The sequence below is a fragment of the Salvelinus alpinus genome, chromosome 3 (assembly GCF_045679555.1).
Source record: "Salvelinus alpinus chromosome 3, SLU_Salpinus.1, whole genome shotgun sequence".
NCBI lineage: Eukaryota > Metazoa > Chordata > Actinopteri > Salmoniformes > Salmonidae > Salvelinus > Salvelinus alpinus.
Window position 1 is genome coordinate 18,104,893 of NC_092088.1, and position 21,241 is coordinate 18,126,133.

Consider the following 21,241-nt stretch of genomic DNA (forward strand, 5'->3'; position numbering starts at 1 on the left):
ACTGTATTTCACTCACTGTTTAAATCCAACCGCCAGGTGGCGACATTCCCCATCCTGTATAATGGCAATAAAGAGAAAATGGAAACCGGTACATAAACCTACCAGTTAACCGCAGCCCAGTTCAAAATACCGAGGATTTTGAGAAAACAGCGGTGGCATTCGACGTGGGGATTTGAACCCTCTTCCGAAAGAAATGCTGAGCGGAATAAGGTACCGAAATATGTAATTGATGTTCTAAATTACTGCATGATATTGCTCACTGAAGTATTAGAGGAACGTTACAGTCACTATGACCATTCGTTTTGGTCTGCTGCATCCCTCTCTGAAATAACACCTTGATGTTACCGCTAATTTACATTGTAAAATTGCCAGTCACATCGTTGTTGCAAATTGAACAATACATTTGAGTTATTTTAATTTTATCGCAGCTGATATTTGGCCTGCTGTAGTAGGAACAAAATGTGTTAAGGTATAAAAAAAAGTTTTGTGTCGCAGCTGGAGTAAAATTTTGCTATGCGCAGAGTTTATTATTTTTTAATCTCCTTAGTATTTATTTACTTGCTACGTGTGACAGTAACATGTTGCTGGAAACAATTGGTAGATACATTGTTGCACATCCTCCGCTGACAAAGATTTCTTCACATATTGCAACGCCGAGAATGTTGGCATTTCAAGAGTAGATAATTGCCTAATTAGAATGTACAGAAACATATCTGCAAGCCCATAAAAAATGTGTTAAAACATTCATTTGCAGTCAACTCTAGTTTTTGGCAGTATGGTTTACTCCAAGGCTAGGAAATCTATTTTGATGGTGCTCCCAAAAATCCCTGCGATGGGGGGAGGGGCATGTACGTGGCAGTCTTGTCTCCCTGAATTACACTCCCTGGTTTGAACCTCTCCACAATTGTAGGGTCCTTGCTGTCTGGGGGCCTTGGGACGTCCATACTCTCCATTGAATTTAAAATGTATTATATAACAATTACACTTTATTTTAGTGAACAGTAATAGCAGGCACAGATGCATCACCTCTGCATCTCCTCACCAGTTTTCTTAATCTAATAGCTCTTTGTAGTCTTGTTGGGTCACATCTCACACATTCCTGACCTTTTGATGAAAGACCTACTTTCCATTTACCTAGATAGGGTTGGGTGATAGGTCATCTGCCCTGGGCCTCTGTTCACCTGTTGCACATCTGTTTCAAGGGTACCTACCTATCCAAAATCAAATCCAGACCATCATAAAAGGAAATGAAGCTCATTGGCCTATTTATTTACAGCACCTACTGCCAGCCGTTTGTGTACTCTCCCGGGTATTTGATTGCTCGTTGTAAATAGCAGCCCAAAAGGGAAATCAAGCCTTTCCCTTCTACCTCGGCCCCCGCCCCCTCTGCCCCTTGCTCTCCTTGGGATGCAGCTGCTGCTCTCACTGTCCAACTTGTACTCTGTCATCCTAAAGCCTCAAATGCCCTCTGGTCAAATGGAGTACTGACCTCTTAGCTAGACATATAGTTAAAACATGTTTTTTATAGACAAAGTCATTTAAAATCCCCGCTTTGAGTCTATGAAGTGTTGTTTTTTAGCAGTTTGGCTGACACAGTAGTAGTTGTGTAAAGAACAAAGGCCTTGTGAGAGCAGTGAAAAGGGCCATGCAGGGAGCCGGCAGTGGCTGTATATTCACTTGGTGCGTGCAGACTCGGTGGGTTCTGAAGGCAAGTCTAGCAAAGCTGTATCCCCTGTGTGGGCAACACATTTTCACAAGCTTCTGCTCAGCCACTTAGCATGCCGAGACTCGCAGAAGTATTTTGATTGCAGCTGTTAGTTTCATAAAAATATGTCTTTCAGAAGTTTCCTGTCATGAGATCATCAGTAGATAGTGTGTCCAAGTGCCCGAACATCTCACAGGTATTAATATGATATGTAACGGACGAGCAACTCATCTACCTCGTTTTACAGACCCCTGTGCGGCAGTGCAAAGATGGAGTTGAGGGGAGTCTGTTGTGTGTTGTTGACCTGTCTATTCTACACGTCCTCCGCTGACAAAGATTTCTTCACTTCCATCGGTAGGTTAAATGTCCTCTCGTTTCATGAACATCTCTCCATTGATCCCTTTATTCAGTAGTTTCATCGCTTCCAGCCTGTCTTGGTCACAAACATTGGCTTGAACGGCATTGCTCCCTATGAAAGACGTTGTTTATCACCGACGTGAACATTACAAACATGTCTACAATGTTGAACGCATAGAAGAACGAGTACAACTTCTGACCCCTATGTGTTTCACTGTGTTCCCTAGGTCAGATGACCGATCTGCTGTACACAGAGAAGGACCTGGTCACCTCTCTGAAGGATTACATCAGAGCTGAGGAGGACAAACTAGAGCAGGTCAAAAAGTGAGAGGAGAGCCCCGATGCACAGGCAGTCTCTTTATATCTCTCCATCTGTCTCCCACAGTCACAGGCAGTCTCTTTATATCTCTCCATCTGTCTCCCACAGTCACAGGCAGTCTCTTTATATCTCTCCATCTGTCTCCCACAGTCACAGGCAGTCTCTTTATATCTCTCCATCTGTCTCCCACAGTCACAGGCAGTCTCTTTATATCTCTCCATCTGTCTCCCACAGTCACAGGCAGTCTCTTTATATCTCTCCATCTGTCTCCCACAGTCACAGGCAGTCTCTTTATATCTCTCCATCTGTCTCCCACAGTCACAGGCTCTGGCAGGTTATAAATTGAGAGCCCCAATACCCAGATAGCTACTCTCTCGCTCTTGGTTACGTTGCTCTCTCCCACAAGGCACCATGCTATAAAGACTGTCAAAGAGAGGAATGTACGTCACAGGAGGTTGGTGGCACCTTAATTGGGGAGGATGGGCTCGTGGTAATGGCTGGAGCGGAATCAGTGGACTGGTATCAAGTACATCAATCGCATGGTTTCCAGGTGTTTGATGCCGTTCCATTTGCGCCGTCCCGGCCATTACGCTGAGATATCCTCCCCTCACCAGCCTCCGGTGGTGTACATATCCTGCTTCACGACACTACCTGTATCTGTAACATGTCTTTAGAGGGTGTCATATTGCCATGTCTCTAGCTTACAATGGGCCTGGCTAACCAGAGACCTAGTTTTCTCTGGCTATGAAGATGACACAATAAACCAACAGGGTGTGTCACGTGCAGGACATGATGTAACTGTTCTCTTTTTTTGCCTTTTCAAAGCTGCTGATGGATGTGTGTGTGTGGGAGTTTATACATGAGTTCGTATATGAAGTTGCATGTCATATGAAAAGGATTCACTGTTTGCTTCTGAGTCACTTGTTTTTCTTTCTTTATTAGTCACGTGCACAGGGTACAGTGAAATTCGTAAGTTCCAACAGTGCAGGTCAAGAGGAGTAGCCTATATTGAATGCCTTTTCCCTCCATGGTGTGTCCAGGTGGGCTGAGAAGCTGGATGTGTTGTCGGCCACAGCCACTCAGGACCCAGAAGGCTTCCTGGGCCACCCGGTCAACGCCTTCAAGCTGATGAAGAGGCTCAACACAGAGTGGGGAGAGCTGGAGAGCCTGGTCCTCAAGGACATGTCTGATGGTCAGGGTTACTCATACGCCTCTATTCTAATGACTGTAAATGCTATGTTACCACATAAAGATTCAATTATTGCTAAGTGCTAATTGACAACTTAATAAAATTTAAAAAACAATATAATCAGTCATATAATCGGGCATTTTTAGCAATCACTGAAGTAATGGAACAGGGTCTGTTTCTACAGAGATGAATGAAATAACTGAAGTGCATATAGATGACGGCCTCCATGCACTTACCACATTCCTCGTTTTGCTAAGTTCACCGTATTGTACGTTGCTCTCCAATATTTATTGTTTTGTATGTATGTTCATTAGCAGAGTACACACACAGTCCCAATTTCAGCTTCAGAGTAGATTGTGCTGATTTATTGGCACATTGAACCATGTAGTGCACCGTAGTTTAACAACTCAGCGGATAGTGCTAAAACAATGACGTCATGCCATTGTTCTCCAAGCGTCTTTTAGCATCTATACCACCCTGTGTGAAGATGGTAGAATTGATGTTCCTAACCGTCTTTCCTTCCCATACTCCAGGGTTCATCTCTAACCTGACCATCCAGAGACAGTACTTCCCCAATGATGACGACCAGACGGGGGCAGCCAAGGCCCTGATGAGGCTTCAGGACACCTACCGGCTGGACACACACACCATCTCCTCAGGGGAGCTTCCTGGTGAGTGGGGCTGGGAGGTAGAGGCTTAGGGCATCTACTGGCTAGACACGCTCACCATCTCCATGGGGGAACTGCCTAGTGAGGGGCAGGCAGGGAGAGGCTGGCTAGGGGCTTAGGGCATGCGGTGGGAGCTTCATACCAAGAGTGGATTAGCAGCGGACGTGTTGCCGGCAGAGGTTATGTTAGAGCTTCAGTGATGGCTGCTCCTACTGGGGGAAATTGTGCACCGTGCTCACCACATGCAGTGGAACACCCCAGTTAGTCCACATGGATGCTTGAAATTTACATTTACGTTTAAGTCATTTAGCAGACGCTCTTATCCAGAGCGACTTACAAGAGATGCCATATAAGTGAACTGCATGCAAATGCTGCTGAGATGGAGATGTGTGTGTCACTCTGCACATGTTAACATCTACACACAGGAACCAATAAGGATGTCGCTATGAGCCCTATGACAGTGGAGGACTGCTTTGAGCTGGGGAAGATCGCCTACTCTGATGCCGACTACTACCACACAGAGCTGTGGATGGAGCAGGCCCTGAAACAGCTGGACGGGGGAGAGGAGTCCAGCGTGGACATGGTAACCATCCTAGACTACCTCAGCTACTCCATCTACCAGCAGGGGGAGCTAGAGAGAGCCTTGGACTACACCAAGAGACTACTCAAATTGGGTGAGTGGAGACTGCTGTAGTACTTGTACATTATGTAACGCCAGGGCCTGTTTGAATACTTTTGAAATTGATACTTTGTGTCTGAATCTATAACTGAAAGAAAACGGGGTTACCTCCCTATGGCTTTCACCAGTCCAACCTAGTCAGATTACTGAAATACATTTTTAAGTACTGTCACCCAAGTATGTGTATGATATTTGTTTTTCATGTCTTGATTGTACTGCGCAGGACAATACTGAGTAGACTCATCTTCTGTCCTAACCGAGTCTGTTGTGTTTCTCAGACTCTGCCCACCAGCGAGCCAACGGAAACCTGAAGTACTTTGAGTACCAGCTGGCCAAGCAGAACAAGGTGGAGGCGGAGGAGGGCCAGAAGGAGAAGGAGAAGAGAGAGCGGGAGAAGAGAGAGGCATCTGACAAGAAGGGCAGACCTGCAGATTACCTGCCTGAGAGGAGGAAATATGAACAGCTGTGTCGCGGCGAAGGCATCAAGATGGTGAGAGCCACTAACTGTACCACAGGAGGTTGGTGGCACCTTAATTGGGGAGGACCGGCTCGTGGTAATGGCTGGAGCGGAATTAGTGGAATGGTGTCAAATACATCAAACGCTTGGTTTCCATGTGTTTGATGCCATTCCATTTGCTTTTTTCCAGCTATTTATTATGAGCCGTCTTCTGCTCCGCAGCCTCCACTGAACTGTACTAACCAGTGGCTTGTGGCACTTTAAATCGGAGGACAGACTCGTAGTAATGGCTGGAATGGAATAGATGGAAAGGTATCAAACACATGGTTTCCATTTTTTGGATCCCATTCAATCCTTTCCAGCCATTACTATGAACTGTCCTCCCCTCACCAGCCTCCACTGGCTAACACACACACTCTGCATGCACAGCTTCTAATGGCTATGTATTTTAACTCCTACTCCCCTTGAAAGGCTTTATTTGAATACATTTATACACTGCAAATTGACCTCCACTAAGCCCAGAAATATGTTTTAGAGTGTGGGGGGAGCTCGGGTGGCCCTATGGAATCATGTATGATCTGTATCCCTCTCTTCCATCTCTCAGACCCCGCGTCGCCAGAGTCGTATGTTCTGTCGTTACTCTGACAACAACCGCCACCCCCTGTACGTGCTGGGTCCCGTCAAGCAGGAGGACGAGTGGGACCGCCCACGCATCATCCGTTACCACGACATCCTCTCCAACAGCGAGATTGAGAAGGTCAAAGAGCTTGCCAAACCCAGGGTGAGTTCAAAGTTCAACCTCCGGGGGAAGACTGGGTCTGGCGTGTGGTTTTCCAGAATTATAATGAATTATAATAAGGATATTTTTTGGGGGGAAATGATGCAACCTTAGGTGTGGTAGATGTTAGAATGTGTCTAAGATGCATGCTGCCGTAAGAAGACTGGGGATGCCCACCCTGCACGAGGACCTGACTGTGTTCCCGTGTGTGTGTTTATTTGTTACACACTGGCTGGATAAGAGCAACATCCCATTTGTTTGGTACATACAGTAGTATTTGATAGCACAGTTAGAACTAGAAGTGAGTTTTGACTCGGCAATGAACATCAACTCGAAAGGTCATAACTGAATCGAGTGGTCATAACTAAGTCATAGCTTCATATCAACACAGAACTCAGACTTTTGCATGAATCGTGTATTAATGTAAATGATAGAGATCCCTAACTCAAGCTAGAGTTCAGCTCTTGGAGAGGGTAAGGGGGCCCAGCAGGGACACACAGCACAGACTTAATGTAGCCTCGTAGTGTATGTGGGTCCAGCAGCCAGTCAGTGTGTAACAGGGATTGTCCCTGTAACCCGTGTCCTCTCTGCCGGTTGGCTGTTGGCTCCACAGCTGCGCCGGGCCACCATCTCCAACCCCATTACTGGTGTACTGGAGACCGCCCACTATCGCATCAGCAAGAGGTAAGACCAGCAGGCAGGGATGGGCACAGCGCTGTATCCCTCCGCACCCCGCATCCTCTCCCTCCGCTTGGGCAGGAACCTTGGCAAGAGCACAACAGCTAATCGGGAACTCTGCAATTTAAGCGTAGAGGGATTATAACGGATTTTAAATTGACAGTTTGTATGTTTGGGGAAATATTGCCTGAACAAGTAACATTCCTGTGAGATGGTAGACACTTTGGGTATATTGGAAGCTAGGTTGATTTTGAAGGTATAATTCAGTCCCTCTGGGCCCGCGCTCTTGCCAAGATGTCCCGCCACTGCTTTGATCATAACAAGAGGGAGGAACAGGAGACCAGTACCTGCTTGTTATGATTCCATTAACAGTAGTCGGGGTGCGACCAGGCCAGTTTTATATATTCTACCTTTGGTAGCGTCTCATTTAAGTTTTGGCTGTGACCATTACAAGTTGCAAGTCATGTACTGCAATGGTTTTAGACCTGATGGTCCGCATGCCCTGGCCTAGCGTCAGTCTGTCTCTCATACAGTTGCTTGATCATTCAGTGATGTCTCTATCTCTCCGTCTCTCCTCTTCCTCTGTGTCTCTGTCCTCCTCACTGTGATCTGTGACTGTAATGTGATCCATCCGGGATACTAGCTAAGGCGTACCACCGTGCATGACCCCCAAACTGGGAAACTCACTACAGCCCATTACAGAGTCTCCAAGAGGTAAGGGGTCAAAGGTGACGGAGAGGGGCCTGCATGAGGCCCTGTCTGCCCTCCTCATCCCTACCTCTCACCCCCTTTTGTGAAACTTTACTTACGGATACACCTACCTTTCCACCTCTCTCCTCCTGCTGCAATGACATCACTTCCTCTCCTCTCCAACCCATCAGATCGACATGACAACACAATCCATGCAGTGGCAAACGGCTGTTTTTCCTACTATTTTTCTTTGAAAACAGGAGTTTTTCTGTTATCTTGGTGCAGGCTCTAGCGCATCTTACAGAATGATGTTTCAGTGTATGGGTGGAATCTCCTCTTGTAGAAAGGGGTCTGCCTGCCTATTTGTTCCCTTCAAGCCTGATTAATGTGGTGTGGCTATAGAGCGCCCCCTTGTGGAAATAGATTAACTGCAGTTGACCTGCTCAATGTGTTTATGAATTATCTTAGGGGCATTTAGTTATCAGGGTTCTCGGTTAGGCTCTAGATTTTTCTTCTTGTTAGATGAATGGTTTAATGAAGCACTCCGATACAGAAAACGTTTTTGTAACCATACAGCTTATATAGCAGCTGATAGAGTATTTATATCTAAGGATGTGAGCCAGCATTCTGGCCGGACTCTAATGACAGTACTTCCAACATAACCCTGTCATCCAGTGAGGACACTCGCACATGTATACTTCAGAATGAATAGATTGAGGCAATTCCTATTCATCTATTCTATTCATCTAACATTCATGTTAAATGAGGGAGTGTAAACAGCGCCTGAGACGTGGGCCTGTCTGACTCAACATGTTTTGAAGTGAGGCTTGGCCCCTACCCAATGAAAGGATGAGATCTTGGTCTCCCCAGTCAACTCTGCTCCCTGCTGGACACTTACCATCATCTTCTGTTACTCCATAGCGTTTCAATCTATATTTATACATTTCAAACAGCAAGGTCTGTAACAGAGGGACAGAAGGGACTGGGGTCTGTTTGTTTAAATTAATAGCCCAAACTCATAAATGGTCACTTCCTCATAAATGCCCCCAACTTCCTTGGTGAGAAACGGTTAGTTTTTAATGTTTTTGCCCTGAGACTGGATAAATATGGAGTTCTCTTTCACCTGTTTCAAAGAGCCTGTTTCCTTCTCCTACAGACGTAGAATCTTAATTTGAGCCAGTTTGCTACAGCAAGAAAACAATTCTGCAGCAACAGGAAATGTGAATTATGTGGATCATAATTGTAGGGGTCGATGCATTTTTCGTAAGGGAAAATCAAGTCTTCCGAAGCATTTTTAAACCTCAAATGCACTACACGTTTTACATTTCCTGTATTGCAGGAAAGCTCTCCTGCAACAGGGTGATCAAATTAAGATCCTACATCTGTGTATACCCCTTCTAACCTACAGTACTACCACATGCTGTCCATGCTGCTATCTTAACTGTTAACTGTGGACACACTAATCTAGAATAACATCTTACAGCTGCCTGACTGCAATTTTGATGCTAAATAAAGATGTATTTTACTACTCTGAAACTCTCCGTCTCTCATCACAGTGCATGGCTAACCGCCTACGAAGATCCAGTAGTGGACAAGATAAACCAGCGCATTGAGGATATCACCGGCTTGAATGTCAAGACTGCAGAGGAGCTACAGGTAACACAACCGAACATCAGGGTGGCTGAGGGACTTTAGTAGGACTGGAGCACTGGCAGGAGGGGATACCCTGGCAGTACATCTGTGTAGTTTAGCAACCAATGATGTGAATATACATTGGCGGGTAGGAGGAGCGTAGGGCCAGTAACCGAAAGGTTGCTGGATCGAATCCCCAAGCTGACGAGGTAAAAATCTGTCGTCCTACCCCTGAGCAAGGCAGTTAACCCACTGTTCGCCGGGCGCTGAAGACGTGGATGTCGATTATGGCAGCCCCCTGCACCTCTCTGATTCAGAGGGGTTAGGTTAAATGTGGAAGACACATTTCAGTTGAATGCATTCAATCGTACAACTGACTAGGTATCCCCCTTTCCCTTTATACAGTATGCCTATTATAGCAACTGTATAAAAACTCAGTGCAAGCAATGAATGCAAAAGGAATCAATTTTACTGCTGTTTTCTACTTAGGAAGAGCCTACCAAAGTACTAGACGAGTGTCTCTAATGACAACACAGCATCTGTCACTGAGTTTGTCCTCTGTTCATCTCTCCTCAGGTGGCAAATTACGGCGTGGGCGGGCAATACGAGCCCCACTTTGACTTTGGACGGGTAAACAAGGCTTCTCTTTCTATTCTGGTCAGGGAACTATGACCTTTATGCTGTATGACTGAGAGCCAGTGGGTGACTGTTGATGGCTGGCACACGTGCATCAACTGTTGCTAGTGGGTTCATATGTGGATGGCAGTTTTTCCTTGACTTCACTGTTAGTGTTATTGAACCTTTGTGTATGTTCCATGTCTTTGTAGAAAGATGAACCGGATGCATTTAAGGAGCTGGGCACCGGGAACCGTATCGCCACCTGGCTCATTTACGTTAGTATTAAGCAATTCACTATTTCAGCTCTAGTTCATAGATGTGGATACAATTTTGGGTCTTCCATTTTACCCATGTGTAAATCTAATTTCAAAGGTTCCATTTAAAAAGAAATGGGTTTCGATTAGGTTGGGGAAAAAATGAAAAAAACTCGTATTAAAGTGGTATGATGCTATGGCTTGACGAGGCTCTCTGTTGCAGATGAGTGACGTGCCTTCAGGGGGAGCCACTGTCTTTACTGATGTGGGAGCTGCAGTGTGGCCCAAAAAGGTGAAACACACAGCTGTGGTGTTCACTTTGAATAATTGTCCTGTTAAGTGCGTGATGGGGTTTATTTATTTGTCATGTTGATGCTAAATAAAGAGCTTTGTGTATGTGTAAACTTTTCAGGGAAGTGCAGTGTTCTGGTATAACCTGTTTGCCAGTGGAGAGGGTGACTACAGCACGCGGCACGCGGCCTGCCCAGTCCTAGTGGGCAACAAGTGGGGTGAGCCAACCTGTCGCTCATTACATCCTATTTCCCACACCCTGAGAACTTCAGGTCTGCCCCGAGGGCAGTGATACGGTTGTGTCAGGTCCGCTAACGGTTTGCTGCAGCAGTTAACAGTGGGTACTTGTTGGTCATGTCCTCCTGACTTAGTTTCCTCTTCCTTCTCCAGTGTCTAACAAGTGGATGCACGAGCGAGGCCAGGAGTTCAGAAGACGTTGCACTCTGAACGAGTCAGAATGATCAAACGGAATACGCTTTTCTCCTCTCATCCCTCTTCCTGGACCCTCCTGACTCTTGGCTCTGTGGGCTGTGAAGTGCCCTCTGACCTCTCGTCCTGCTCTCCAAAACTCAGTGTTCACTGAGGCTCTGGCTGCTCATGTGATGTCACATTTGTTTGTAGTTGAAGTGTGTGTGAGTGGTTCACCAGTGGGTCCGAAGCGCTTCGCTCCCAGTCTGTGCCTTCCGTCATGGGTTTTGCACACTCCGACTGCACAGCTGTCTTAACCTGAGGAACTTTTTTTTATTTCATTCTCACCCTTAACAGGGACTTTGATACAAGATACTAAGTTAATTAGAGCAAGCAACACAGCTGCTTCTCCCTTTCAACTTCCTACACATTACATGTTTTGGTGTGCACTACTCTTTTCCTCTACCTGAAAAACTCCTTTTAACCATCACTCCAATCCCTTCCTCCACTCCTTTTAACCATCACTCCAATCCCTTCCTCCACTCCTTTTAACCATCACTCCAATCCCTTCCTCCACTCCTTTTAACCATCACTCCAATCCCTTCCTCCACTCCTTTTAACCATCACTCCAATCCTTTCCTCCACTCCTTTGAACCATCACTCCAATCCTTTCCTCCACTCCTTTGAACCATCACTCCAATCCCTTCCTCCACTCCTTTGAACCATCACTCCAATCCCTTCCTCCACTCCTTTGAACCATCACTCCAATCCCTTCCTCCACTCCTTTGAACCATCACTCCAATCCCTTCCTCCACTCCTTTGAACCATCACTCCAATCCCTTCCTCCACTCCTTTGAACCATCACTCCAATCCCTTCCTCCCCCACTGCTTCCCAGCACAGATGACCGAGACCAGTTATAAATGCACTGTCACTGTCCCCCTCTCCCTCATCAACAGGTCAGAATCAGATTACCCCACATATCAGACCTTCAACTTCAATGGGGGGACAACCCAATGATCCTGTAATCAGGGGTTGATGTTGGCCAGAGCCACAAAAATGGATGTTCTAACAGGTGTCGGGTTGGACTGGGGCTAGATAGAGGGCTCATGGGAAGGATGGAGGTTTATTGGTTGGTTGCACTATGACAATCAGGGTTAGTTATTAGGATGATACTATATGCAGGCCAGGCTTCTAAATTATGACCGTTGTAGTTGTTTATGCGCCTTAAAATGTGGCAGTACTACCTGAGGTATTCGATAAGAAAGCATCAATGTGAGGGCAAAGACTTGTTCTAATGTTACCATCAAAAAACATTAACATGCTTAGTTTTACACAGTACAGTATGCACAGGGTCTGGGCTATTATCACACTTGGGGCAGGTCTCAGAACAGTGACTATCTAATACAGTGTTTGATCCCTATTGCGGAAGGCAATGTTTGCATTCATGGTAAATGCTGCATATATCTACAATGCCATGTCTGCCACGGGGCAATAGCCCTGAGGTCATTCACTCCAGGGCAAACATTACTGCTGCACAGATAAACACTGACATTCAAAGCCACTGTGTCTGAGTCCCTCTGTTCCTCCCGTCTCTCCAACTCCTCTTTCTGCCTTGGTGAAATACAGCAGTCTGTAAGTGCTGACTCATCTGTTTTGTTACAGAAGCAAAGCTCCTACCTGATCATCCATTGGTCTGATAATCAAAGGATTTCATCTCTGAATGAAAGATGGTGCTAAGAATCAATAGGATTATTAATCCCATGCATCACTCCACAGTTTAAGCCTATGCTGACCCTGGGAAATCTGTTAGAGAATGTGGCTATATACACTCCAAAGCAGAAGAGGCTGGTGGGAGGCGATAGGATGGCTCATTACGATGTCTGGAATGGAAACAACGTGAGCCTATCCTCCCACCAGCCTCCTCTGCTCCAAGGTGCAGTCCTTATTTTATTTGAAATGTAATAATGGGATGTGTGGCCAGATATTGTACATGTGAGATTTAATGTTTTCTAAATAAATAAGTGTTCACTGAAGACTACAGTGTGAGCGAGTCAGTGTGACATTTGTCCAGACCAGACTCAATTTACTGGAACTGCAGAAGTATTCCTATATTACCTCGGGTACAATATTCATACCAACCAAACCCTGAAGCAGTTCTGGGGGAAAAAATATGGTATCTATTTTAATCTCTCCATAATTTGATACAAAAGGCAATTTGTTAACTAGATTACAGAAAAAGAGTAGATGATTTTGAAGTGCAGAAAGGTGGTGCTGGCCACAGCCCTTCACTGTAATAGAAGGCTCTTTGGCAGTTCAAGGCAGGGGCATCTTGTAGTCTGCAGGGTGGTTTCCCTCCCGGAGCTTTCCGAAGCAGATCTACTGCAGTGTTGACCGTGGAGCTGATCTCATCCTCTGTCTTGCCTCTCTTTGGGTTCACCTCCACCATGTCCACTGCAGACAGCATCCCTGTGGAGACGAAACACAGCTCAACACACACTTGACTGACCACAGACACATTGGAGCAGCCTCTACTGTGTGTGAGAGACCTCTCACCTGTCTGACAGATGTGCTCTGTGATGTAGATTCCCTCTCTGTAGGTCAGCCCTCCCACTACTGGGGTTCCTGTGGCCGGGGAGATGGATGGGTCCAGGGCATCGATGTCATAGCTCAGATGGATGGGCTTCTTCACCCTGTTAAATCAATTCAGTGTTTTGCCATCAGAACACATCAATGCCCAATATTCACATTGATTTATCAGTGTCTGATGTAGTCTACCATTAATAGCAAGAAATTAAAACAAAATTGTTGCGGTTATACTTTGAGAAGATGTAGTCACACGTCTCCTCCATCACTTTGGATATTCCAAGGCGATCCACCTCGGTCATGGAGTAACCTTTGATACCCAGCAACGTCAGGATATGGCTATAAATGGAAGAGTTTGTTTTAATTCTTCAGTAAACAAATGGATGTAGTGCAAGCTTATATAATACGATGTATGAGTCAGCATGACAGGCAAAAACATACTGCTCTTCTGGGTCCACGTCTCTCAAGCCAATGTAGACTATGTCTTTGGCTGATACACATGGCTTTATCCAGGAGAAGTTGGGCAGAACTGGAATCTAATCAAAGAAAAGGAGACAAGTCCGCATCTAGAACTGTAGCTCACACCCATGTAGAATTTTGGGGCAGGCAGGTAGCCTCGTGGTTAGAGCGTTGGGCCAGTAACCGAAAAGGTTGCTGGATCGAATCCCCGAGCTGACAAGGTAGAAATGTGTCGTTCTGCCTCTGAACAAGGCAGTTAACCCACCTGTTCCCCGTTAGGCCGTCATTGTAAATAAGAATTTGTTCTTAACTGACTTGCCTAGTTAAATAAAAGGTTAAATTAAATATATACTGTCACCACCTAAAATGTAAACATAACTGATATGACTATTCTCTATCAACATTTTTCCTTTTAAAATCAATTCCTAAAAAATGTATGATGACCAAGGACGTGCACAGGAAGAGGAAGTCTTACAGTAAATCCTCAAAACTAACTGACATTGCACAACTGTGTAAATACTGGTATTGCGAATACCAAGGTGTGGCTGATCTAACATTTTCAACTCTGTTGCAGGGCAAAACAACCACATTTTGTATGGTACAGTATTTTAAATATTAAAACTTGGGGATGCCTTTGGGGGGAATAGGAGAGAGAGAAGGATAGAGAGATCACCTTGGAATGCAGCTCATGGATGAGGTAGGACATGGGCTGTCCGTGGATATTGCCTGTAGGGGAGGTCAGGGGTGTGTTGATGTCTGCATGGGCGTCCACCCATACCACACTGAGGTCCTTCTTAGCTGCTGCATGCCCCTGGATCGAGCCTATCGCCAAACTGGACACAATCATGAGTGAATTCCATATCATATAGTCAGGAAAAACACCCTGCCCACAATCCTGCGAATTTTGGCTGGTTGTTGACACTGGGCTCTTGCTCTAATATGAGTGGATATGACACACACACCTGTGGTCTCCTCCCAGCATCACACAGGTGTGTCCGTCATTCTTCACGGCGTGGACGGCAGCAGACAGACGTTGGTTGGCGCTGCCCACCGCTCTGGGTCTCTTCACATTGCCTATGGGCTCATCGTTGGCCACCTCCTCAAATGTTACGTTGCCATAGTCTTTGACTGCACAGCCTGCGGAGGATGAGATTGGGCAACACAACAGTCACCGAAGGAAATGTATTAGTCAATGCACTTACAGTAATCTGGTGTCAAAATTAATCAAGGAAGAAGCTCTCAATGCATCACTTTGAAAAGAAAAGCCACACACTCTCATTAATAAGGTATCAATGGATCACCATAGTAATTACAATGTACCATCCATGTACATCAGGGGTATCAAACTCATTCCATGGAGGGCCTAGCGTCTGCCGGTTTGGTTTTTCCTTACAACTAAGACCTAGGCAACCAGATGAGGGGAGGTCCTTACTAATTTAGTGACCTTAATTCATCAACTAAGTATAAGAGAGGAGCGAAACACCCGCAGCCACTCGGCCCTCAGTGGAATGAGTTTGACATGTGATGTACATGTACATGTTATAACCTAGTCCCCTCAAACTCAACTCTGGACCTCGAAGCCAGTTCCACTGTATTGTCATTGTTCCCCTCTAATCAGGGACTGATTTAGACCTGGAACACCAGGAGTGTGCAATTAATTAGCAGGTAGAAGAGAAAACCAGCAGGCTCCGGACCTCGTCGGGCAGGCCTGTGCAATTCCAGTCCCCGGGGGCCTGATTGGTGTCACACTTTCCCCCCAACCCATGCAAACACAGCTGATTTAAAATAATTGCATTCTAAACTGAAGATCATGATTAGTTGATTATTGGAGTCAGGTGTGTTAGCTGGGACTGGGGCACAAGTGTGACACCAATCAGGGCCCCGAGGACTGGAGTTGCCCAGGTCTGTCAGAGTTGAATACCCCTGACCTAGTCCTTGCCTCTAAGCTTATTTGCAATGTAAAACAACTCCTCCATTTTGCCTAGATGCAAAATGTTGAATCCTCCCCATTTTGCCAATGCAAATGAGCTCTCTCGAAGTTTAAATAAATTACTTATTTTACTGTGTTTGTTACTAGGTTAGTGATTGAGATGTCTGTCTGCTATTCTCTCTATAGAGCACACAGACAGGCTAAGCATTGACAGAGCACTTGTCCCCCCCAAAGTGCCCTCAACTGTTGCTGGTGGGTGAGTGAGTGAGCACACTTTCACTGGCATGCATACTGTGTGCAGGAGGCTACTATTGTCATAACCCAAACACACAGACACACATGGAAGGGGGAGTTATGCAAGGTCAGGAGAGCTAGGCCTATCAGATCCCTTGTGCTGTATGCCATGAATAAAACAGAGAGGGTGCCTAGGATGTCTCTGAATATTTTCTTTACTCTTATTTTTCTTAACTTAATTGCTGGTTAAAGACTTGTAAGTAAGCATTTCACAGTAAGTCGCACGTGACATTTTTTATTGATTTGATTTGTTTGACGCATTTGCTCCATTCCAGCCATTACAATGAGCCCGTCCTCCTATAGTTCCTCCCACCAGCCTCCTCTGAATTGAATGTGGCCATGGAAAGTAAATCATGCTGTTCGCTTGTGTAAATGCTATTGTCATTTGACACCAGGTTTCAAACTGATGCCCAATATGTTAAATTATTTAATCTCAACACTTCTGCCAAGCCAAGTAAAACAAAATGTTAGATATCTGGAGACTGATCTTAGAGAGATCACTTACTCATTTGATCAAATCAATAGCTTACAGAAAACAGATTGTAAACAGATTCCCTTCACTGTACATGATCTATTTTCACAATTTTATTCAGCCCAAGTGTCTTCATTTCTGCACTGTAGCTACCTATAGCCTATATTACAGAATGAGTGTAAAACGCAATATCAGGACGTCACCTTGCGCTCTGAGCTTTTCCACCAATCCGGCGGAGCGAATGAGGTCTGGTCCTTTCTCCACACCATCCCTCGGCTGCAATAGAGATAGATGAATAGGACTGTGTATTACAGCAGCACATAATATAGCACAAATGTATAGTTTATTGTATCTGAACGGTAGTATATTAAGCCTATTCGATAACATATCGAATGGTATACCTATCAATAGCCTATAATAAATTACAGTACACACCTGTCCTTTTGAAAAAGGCGCTCCAATAATTCCAACTGAGTGATGATGACTTCGCTTATAAATTCGGAAGGCGAATTGCAATCCTCTCGAGCTCTTCATAAGGACCATTATCCTGTGTCGGGACACACTGTACAGGAGCACAGAAGAGCTGCGCAGGAGTTGCTTATACTATCAAATTGTTCACTGAAATCAAAAGGCGCACCACCAGTGTGACGACACACCGGCGTGAGCGTGGTACAGTAGCCTAAACCCAATTGGGAGCCATGTCAGCTGTAACGGTCGGGTCTAAAGGTAAAAGTTTCGGCACCGCCCAAGCATCTTCAAGGGTTAGCGGCTTTGTTCCACTCGGAATTAAAAATTGCATAACCTAATCTTCCGCCTTGTATTTCACACCGGGGATATGGCCGATCTTATTTACAGCAATAGCCATTTGCTTTCCAAACAGTTTTTCAGCGATTGAATTTTTAAATATTGCGATTATGCCCGGCTGGATCTCTGCTTTTCACATACAGTCGCAACTCAACAATCAACTCTTTTGGTATTTGCGCGCGCTGCCCAAATTGCGGACCCTTCCGACTGTAGGCTTTGCGATTTAAAACAATCCACACCAATTGAATTCGACGCATGTGACAAATAGTATATATATATTTAAAGAAGCTAATGATCCTCTGTGGCCAAATTATGCTTTCTGGTTTAGTGGCCAAGTAAGAACGAATTTATTTATTTCTGTATAGACAGGATAAAGCTAATTAGGCTATATAACTTTGGCAATTCAATTTACTTTAGGGAAATCTTAGCTTACCTTATGGACACGCCCCCTACGCTTTTTAATGTGGCATAAACCCAATCAGTCAACGTTTTCATCTGATTGTCAAACAATCGCTTATTAACAAATGCGCTCCTATAGGCTACCCGCGTACGTTCGTCCACTCATTATTTCAGCATCCAAACCCGAAAAGTGCACTCGCCTCGGTCTCGGCCACCCTTGTTCGCCTTGACAAAATGTAAGTGTTCTCCTCCAACCACAACGCAATTTGGAGCGTATATACCACCCGGCATCCAGTCAATTCACAAAATGTTCATTCGGCTGAAATGCTGTAATAGCCTATAGTTTTTTGGGCATGTTGTATTAATTGCGATAGGCTCATGTTTTAACCGTATGGCGTACCACACAATTTTTTCCGGGGCGGCATTCCTGACTGTATCGCCTTTCACCCCTATACATATGGTTTTGTTACATTGTATGAAAATGTCATGAGTTAAATAGTTGCCATAAAAAGCGTTTCATTATGGGAAAACAGAAATAACAAAAAATATAAATATATTCCTATTCTCATTCCCACATGATTTATATTTGGCTAACCGTTTATTATCCTATTGCTTGAGATCCATCCTACATGTACCAGATATCGATATGAATGATTGAGGCAGGGTTGACACATGGTTCTGGGAAACAGATCATGGCTAATCTTCCTGGGGACAGGGGCTGAGGCTCAGGGAGGTATTTAGTCCCAGGGTACTTAGCTCAGTGATGAGTTGAGGGCACTATGGTGTTGAACACTGAGCTGTAGTCAATGAACAGCATTCTCAGGTAGGTGTTCCTTTTGTCCAGGTGAGAAAGGGCAGTGTTGAGTGCAATAGAGATTGCATCATCTGTGGATATGTTGGGGCGTTATGCAAATTGGAGTGGGTCTAGGGTTTCTGAGATGCTGGTGTGGATGTGAGCCATGACCAGCCTTTCAAAGCACTTCATGGCTACAGACGTGAGTGCTACGGGTTGGTAGTCATTTAGGCAGGTTACCTTGGTGTTCTTGGGCACAGGGACTATGGTGGTCTGCTTGAAACATGTACACGTTCTGGTAATCCGCCTGGCCCTGCGGCCTAGTGAATGGTTAGCAGTTGATGTTATTCTTCAATAACAAACCCCAAAGCAAATGAGAGAAAAATAGATTTATTTGAGAAGGACAAATCGTAGATGTTATGCTGGGAGATAGATGTTCAGTCTCCCCTGTCCTCAGCTTTTCTCCACAGAACAAAGGAACAGGATTACATTTCTAACCCCCCCCCCCCACCCTAGCCTGGGGTTGACCAATCAGAAGTCCTTGCAGTACAACTGGGCCAATGGCCAAATAACAAGTATCCTGCTCCAGACTCAATGCACAGACCAATGAAAACGTGGCTCACATAGCTCTGAGTACAGGACTGACATTCCACAGATTCTAAACAGCTGTTCAACTGAAGACCAACTATTTACAGTGACAATTCCCTATTGACCATCCGTACTCTCGTCCTCTGCATTGTGTATTTATCTTCAAAATATTCTTAGAATGTTGACCTGTTTAAAAGGTCTTACTCACATTGGCTATGGCGAGCGTGATCACAGTTGTCCGGAACAGCTGGTGCTCTCATGCATGCTTCAGTGTTGCTTGCCTCGAAGCGCGCATAGAAGTCTTTTAGCTCATCGGGTAGGCTTGTGTCACTGGGCAGCTTGTGGCTGGACTTCCCTTTGTAGTCTAATAGTTTGCAAGTTCTGCCACATCCGACGAGCATAGGAGCCGGTGTAGTAGGATTCAATCTTAGTCCTGTATTTACGCTTTGCCTGTTTGATGGCTCATCTGAGGGCATAGCAGGATTTCTTATAAGCATCCAGGTTAGAGTTCCGCTCCTTGAAAGCGGCAGCTCTACCCTTTAGCTCAGTGTGGATGTTGGCTGTAATCCATGGCTTCTGGTTGGGGATGCACTTATTGATGAAGCCGGTGACATATGGTATCCTCAGGATGAGTCCCGGAACATATTGCAGTTTGTGCTAGCAAAACAGTCCTGTAGCTTAGAATCTGGTCATTTGACCACTTCCATATTGAGCGAGTCACTGATACTTCATGCTTTAGTTTTTGCTTGTAAGCAGGAATCAGTAAAATAGAATGATCAGATTTGTCAAATGGATGGCGAGTGAGAGCTTTGTACACGTCTCTGTGTGTGGAGTAAAGGTGGTCTAGAGTTTGTTTTCCCTCTGGTGGCACATGTGACATGCTGGTAGAACTGAGTTTGCCTGCATTAAAGTTCCCGGCCACTAGGAGCACCGCCTCTGGATGAGCATTTTCTTGTTTGCTTATTGCTTTATACAGTCGGAGTGCCAGCATCGGTTTGTGGTGGTAAATAGACAGCTACGAAAAATTTAGATAAACTCTTGGTAAATAGTGTGGTCTACAGCTTATAATGAGATACTCTACATCAGGTGAGCAAAGCCTTGAGACTTCCTTAATATTTGATTTCGTGCACCAGCTGTTATTGGCAAATAGACACCACCCTTAGACTTACCGGAGGCAGCTGTTGTCTTGCCGATGCACGGAAAAACCAGCCAACTGTATATTATCCGCATCGTCGTTCAGCCAAGACTCGATGAAACATAAGATATTACAGTTTTTAATGTCCCGTTGGTAGGATAGTCTTGAATGGAGCTCATCCAGTTTATTCTCCAATGATTGATTGTACATCGGCCAATAGGACTGATGAGGCGGGTTACCCACTCGCCGACAAATTCTCACAAGGCACCTGAACCTACATCCCCTATATTGGCATCTGTTCTTCATACCGTTAGGTTATAATTCTCAGTGTAAAAAACTCAGACATTATGAAAGCGTAACCAAGTTTATTCTTCCCAGAGGATCAATACAGCTGCATTAGACAAAAACATTTTTCACATAAGCACTGATATTTAACCGTTCCTCATAGGCTGAATCTCCTCCTACCCATCTGTACAAACATCATTCTTTACTGTTAGGCAGAACACTAGTGATACGGGCCATAAACTTTTATTTCTCCCTTAAGGTGACCTGACCTCAATCTCCCTCCATCACTGATCCATGGCTCTCTCCCCTTATCAATGACTGCCACATGTAATCGCTTCCCTGCACTCAACACATTCCAAGCTTAATTGCACACTATATACCTTCCTCCTATAACCATTAACTTCTGGTGTAGGCCCTCTAAACCTCAGCACTCCATCAGTGACATGGATAAGTATATTTTCATATTCTCAGAACCCAACAATACGAATGACGGGGATTTGGGCCTGGTCGGGTATCTGGAGTAAATCCTTTACATTCGACTCGTTAAAGAAAACAAATATTTGTCCAGTTCGAGGTGAGTTGTCGCTGTTCTGATATCCAGCAGCTCTTTTCGGGAATAAGAGATGGTGGCAGAAACATTATGTACAAAATAAGTTAAACGTGAAAAAAAATCAAATAGCACAATCGGTTAGGAGCTTTTAAAACGTCCGCCATCTCCTCCAGTGCCATTCTTTCACAAAATGGTGGCCATCGACCAAGAAACCTAACTACCCTA

General features: G+C 45.0%; 1 protein-coding gene and 1 pseudogene across 2 annotated transcripts; one reads left to right on the plus strand and one right to left on the minus strand.

Annotated features, from left to right (window-relative positions):
* The first annotated feature begins 68 nt into the window (after positions 1-68).
* LOC139570155 (prolyl 4-hydroxylase subunit alpha-1-like) lies at positions 69-12,764 on the plus strand. 2 transcript variants are annotated; one of them, XM_071391770.1, is made up of 16 exons: positions 69-210; positions 1,953-2,059; positions 2,290-2,386; positions 3,422-3,573; positions 4,104-4,241; positions 4,664-4,912; positions 5,196-5,407; positions 5,979-6,155; positions 6,766-6,836; positions 7,479-7,544; positions 9,077-9,176; positions 9,729-9,782; positions 9,980-10,045; positions 10,248-10,316; positions 10,437-10,533; positions 10,706-12,764. In XM_071391770.1, the coding sequence occupies exons 1-16, from the start codon at positions 194-196 to the stop codon at positions 10,774-10,776; spliced, it is 1,743 nt and encodes a 580-aa protein (XP_071247871.1). In that variant the 5' UTR covers positions 69-193; the 3' UTR covers positions 10,777-12,764. The 2 variants fall into 2 exon arrangements, with proteins under 2 accessions (XP_071247871.1, XP_071247870.1); XM_071391769.1 differs by lacking the exon at positions 7,479-7,544.
* Positions 12,765-12,878: 114 nt separating this feature from the next.
* Positions 12,879-17,914, minus strand: LOC139570157 (arginase-1-like; annotated as a pseudogene).
* Positions 17,915-21,241: the final 3,327 nt, after the last annotated feature.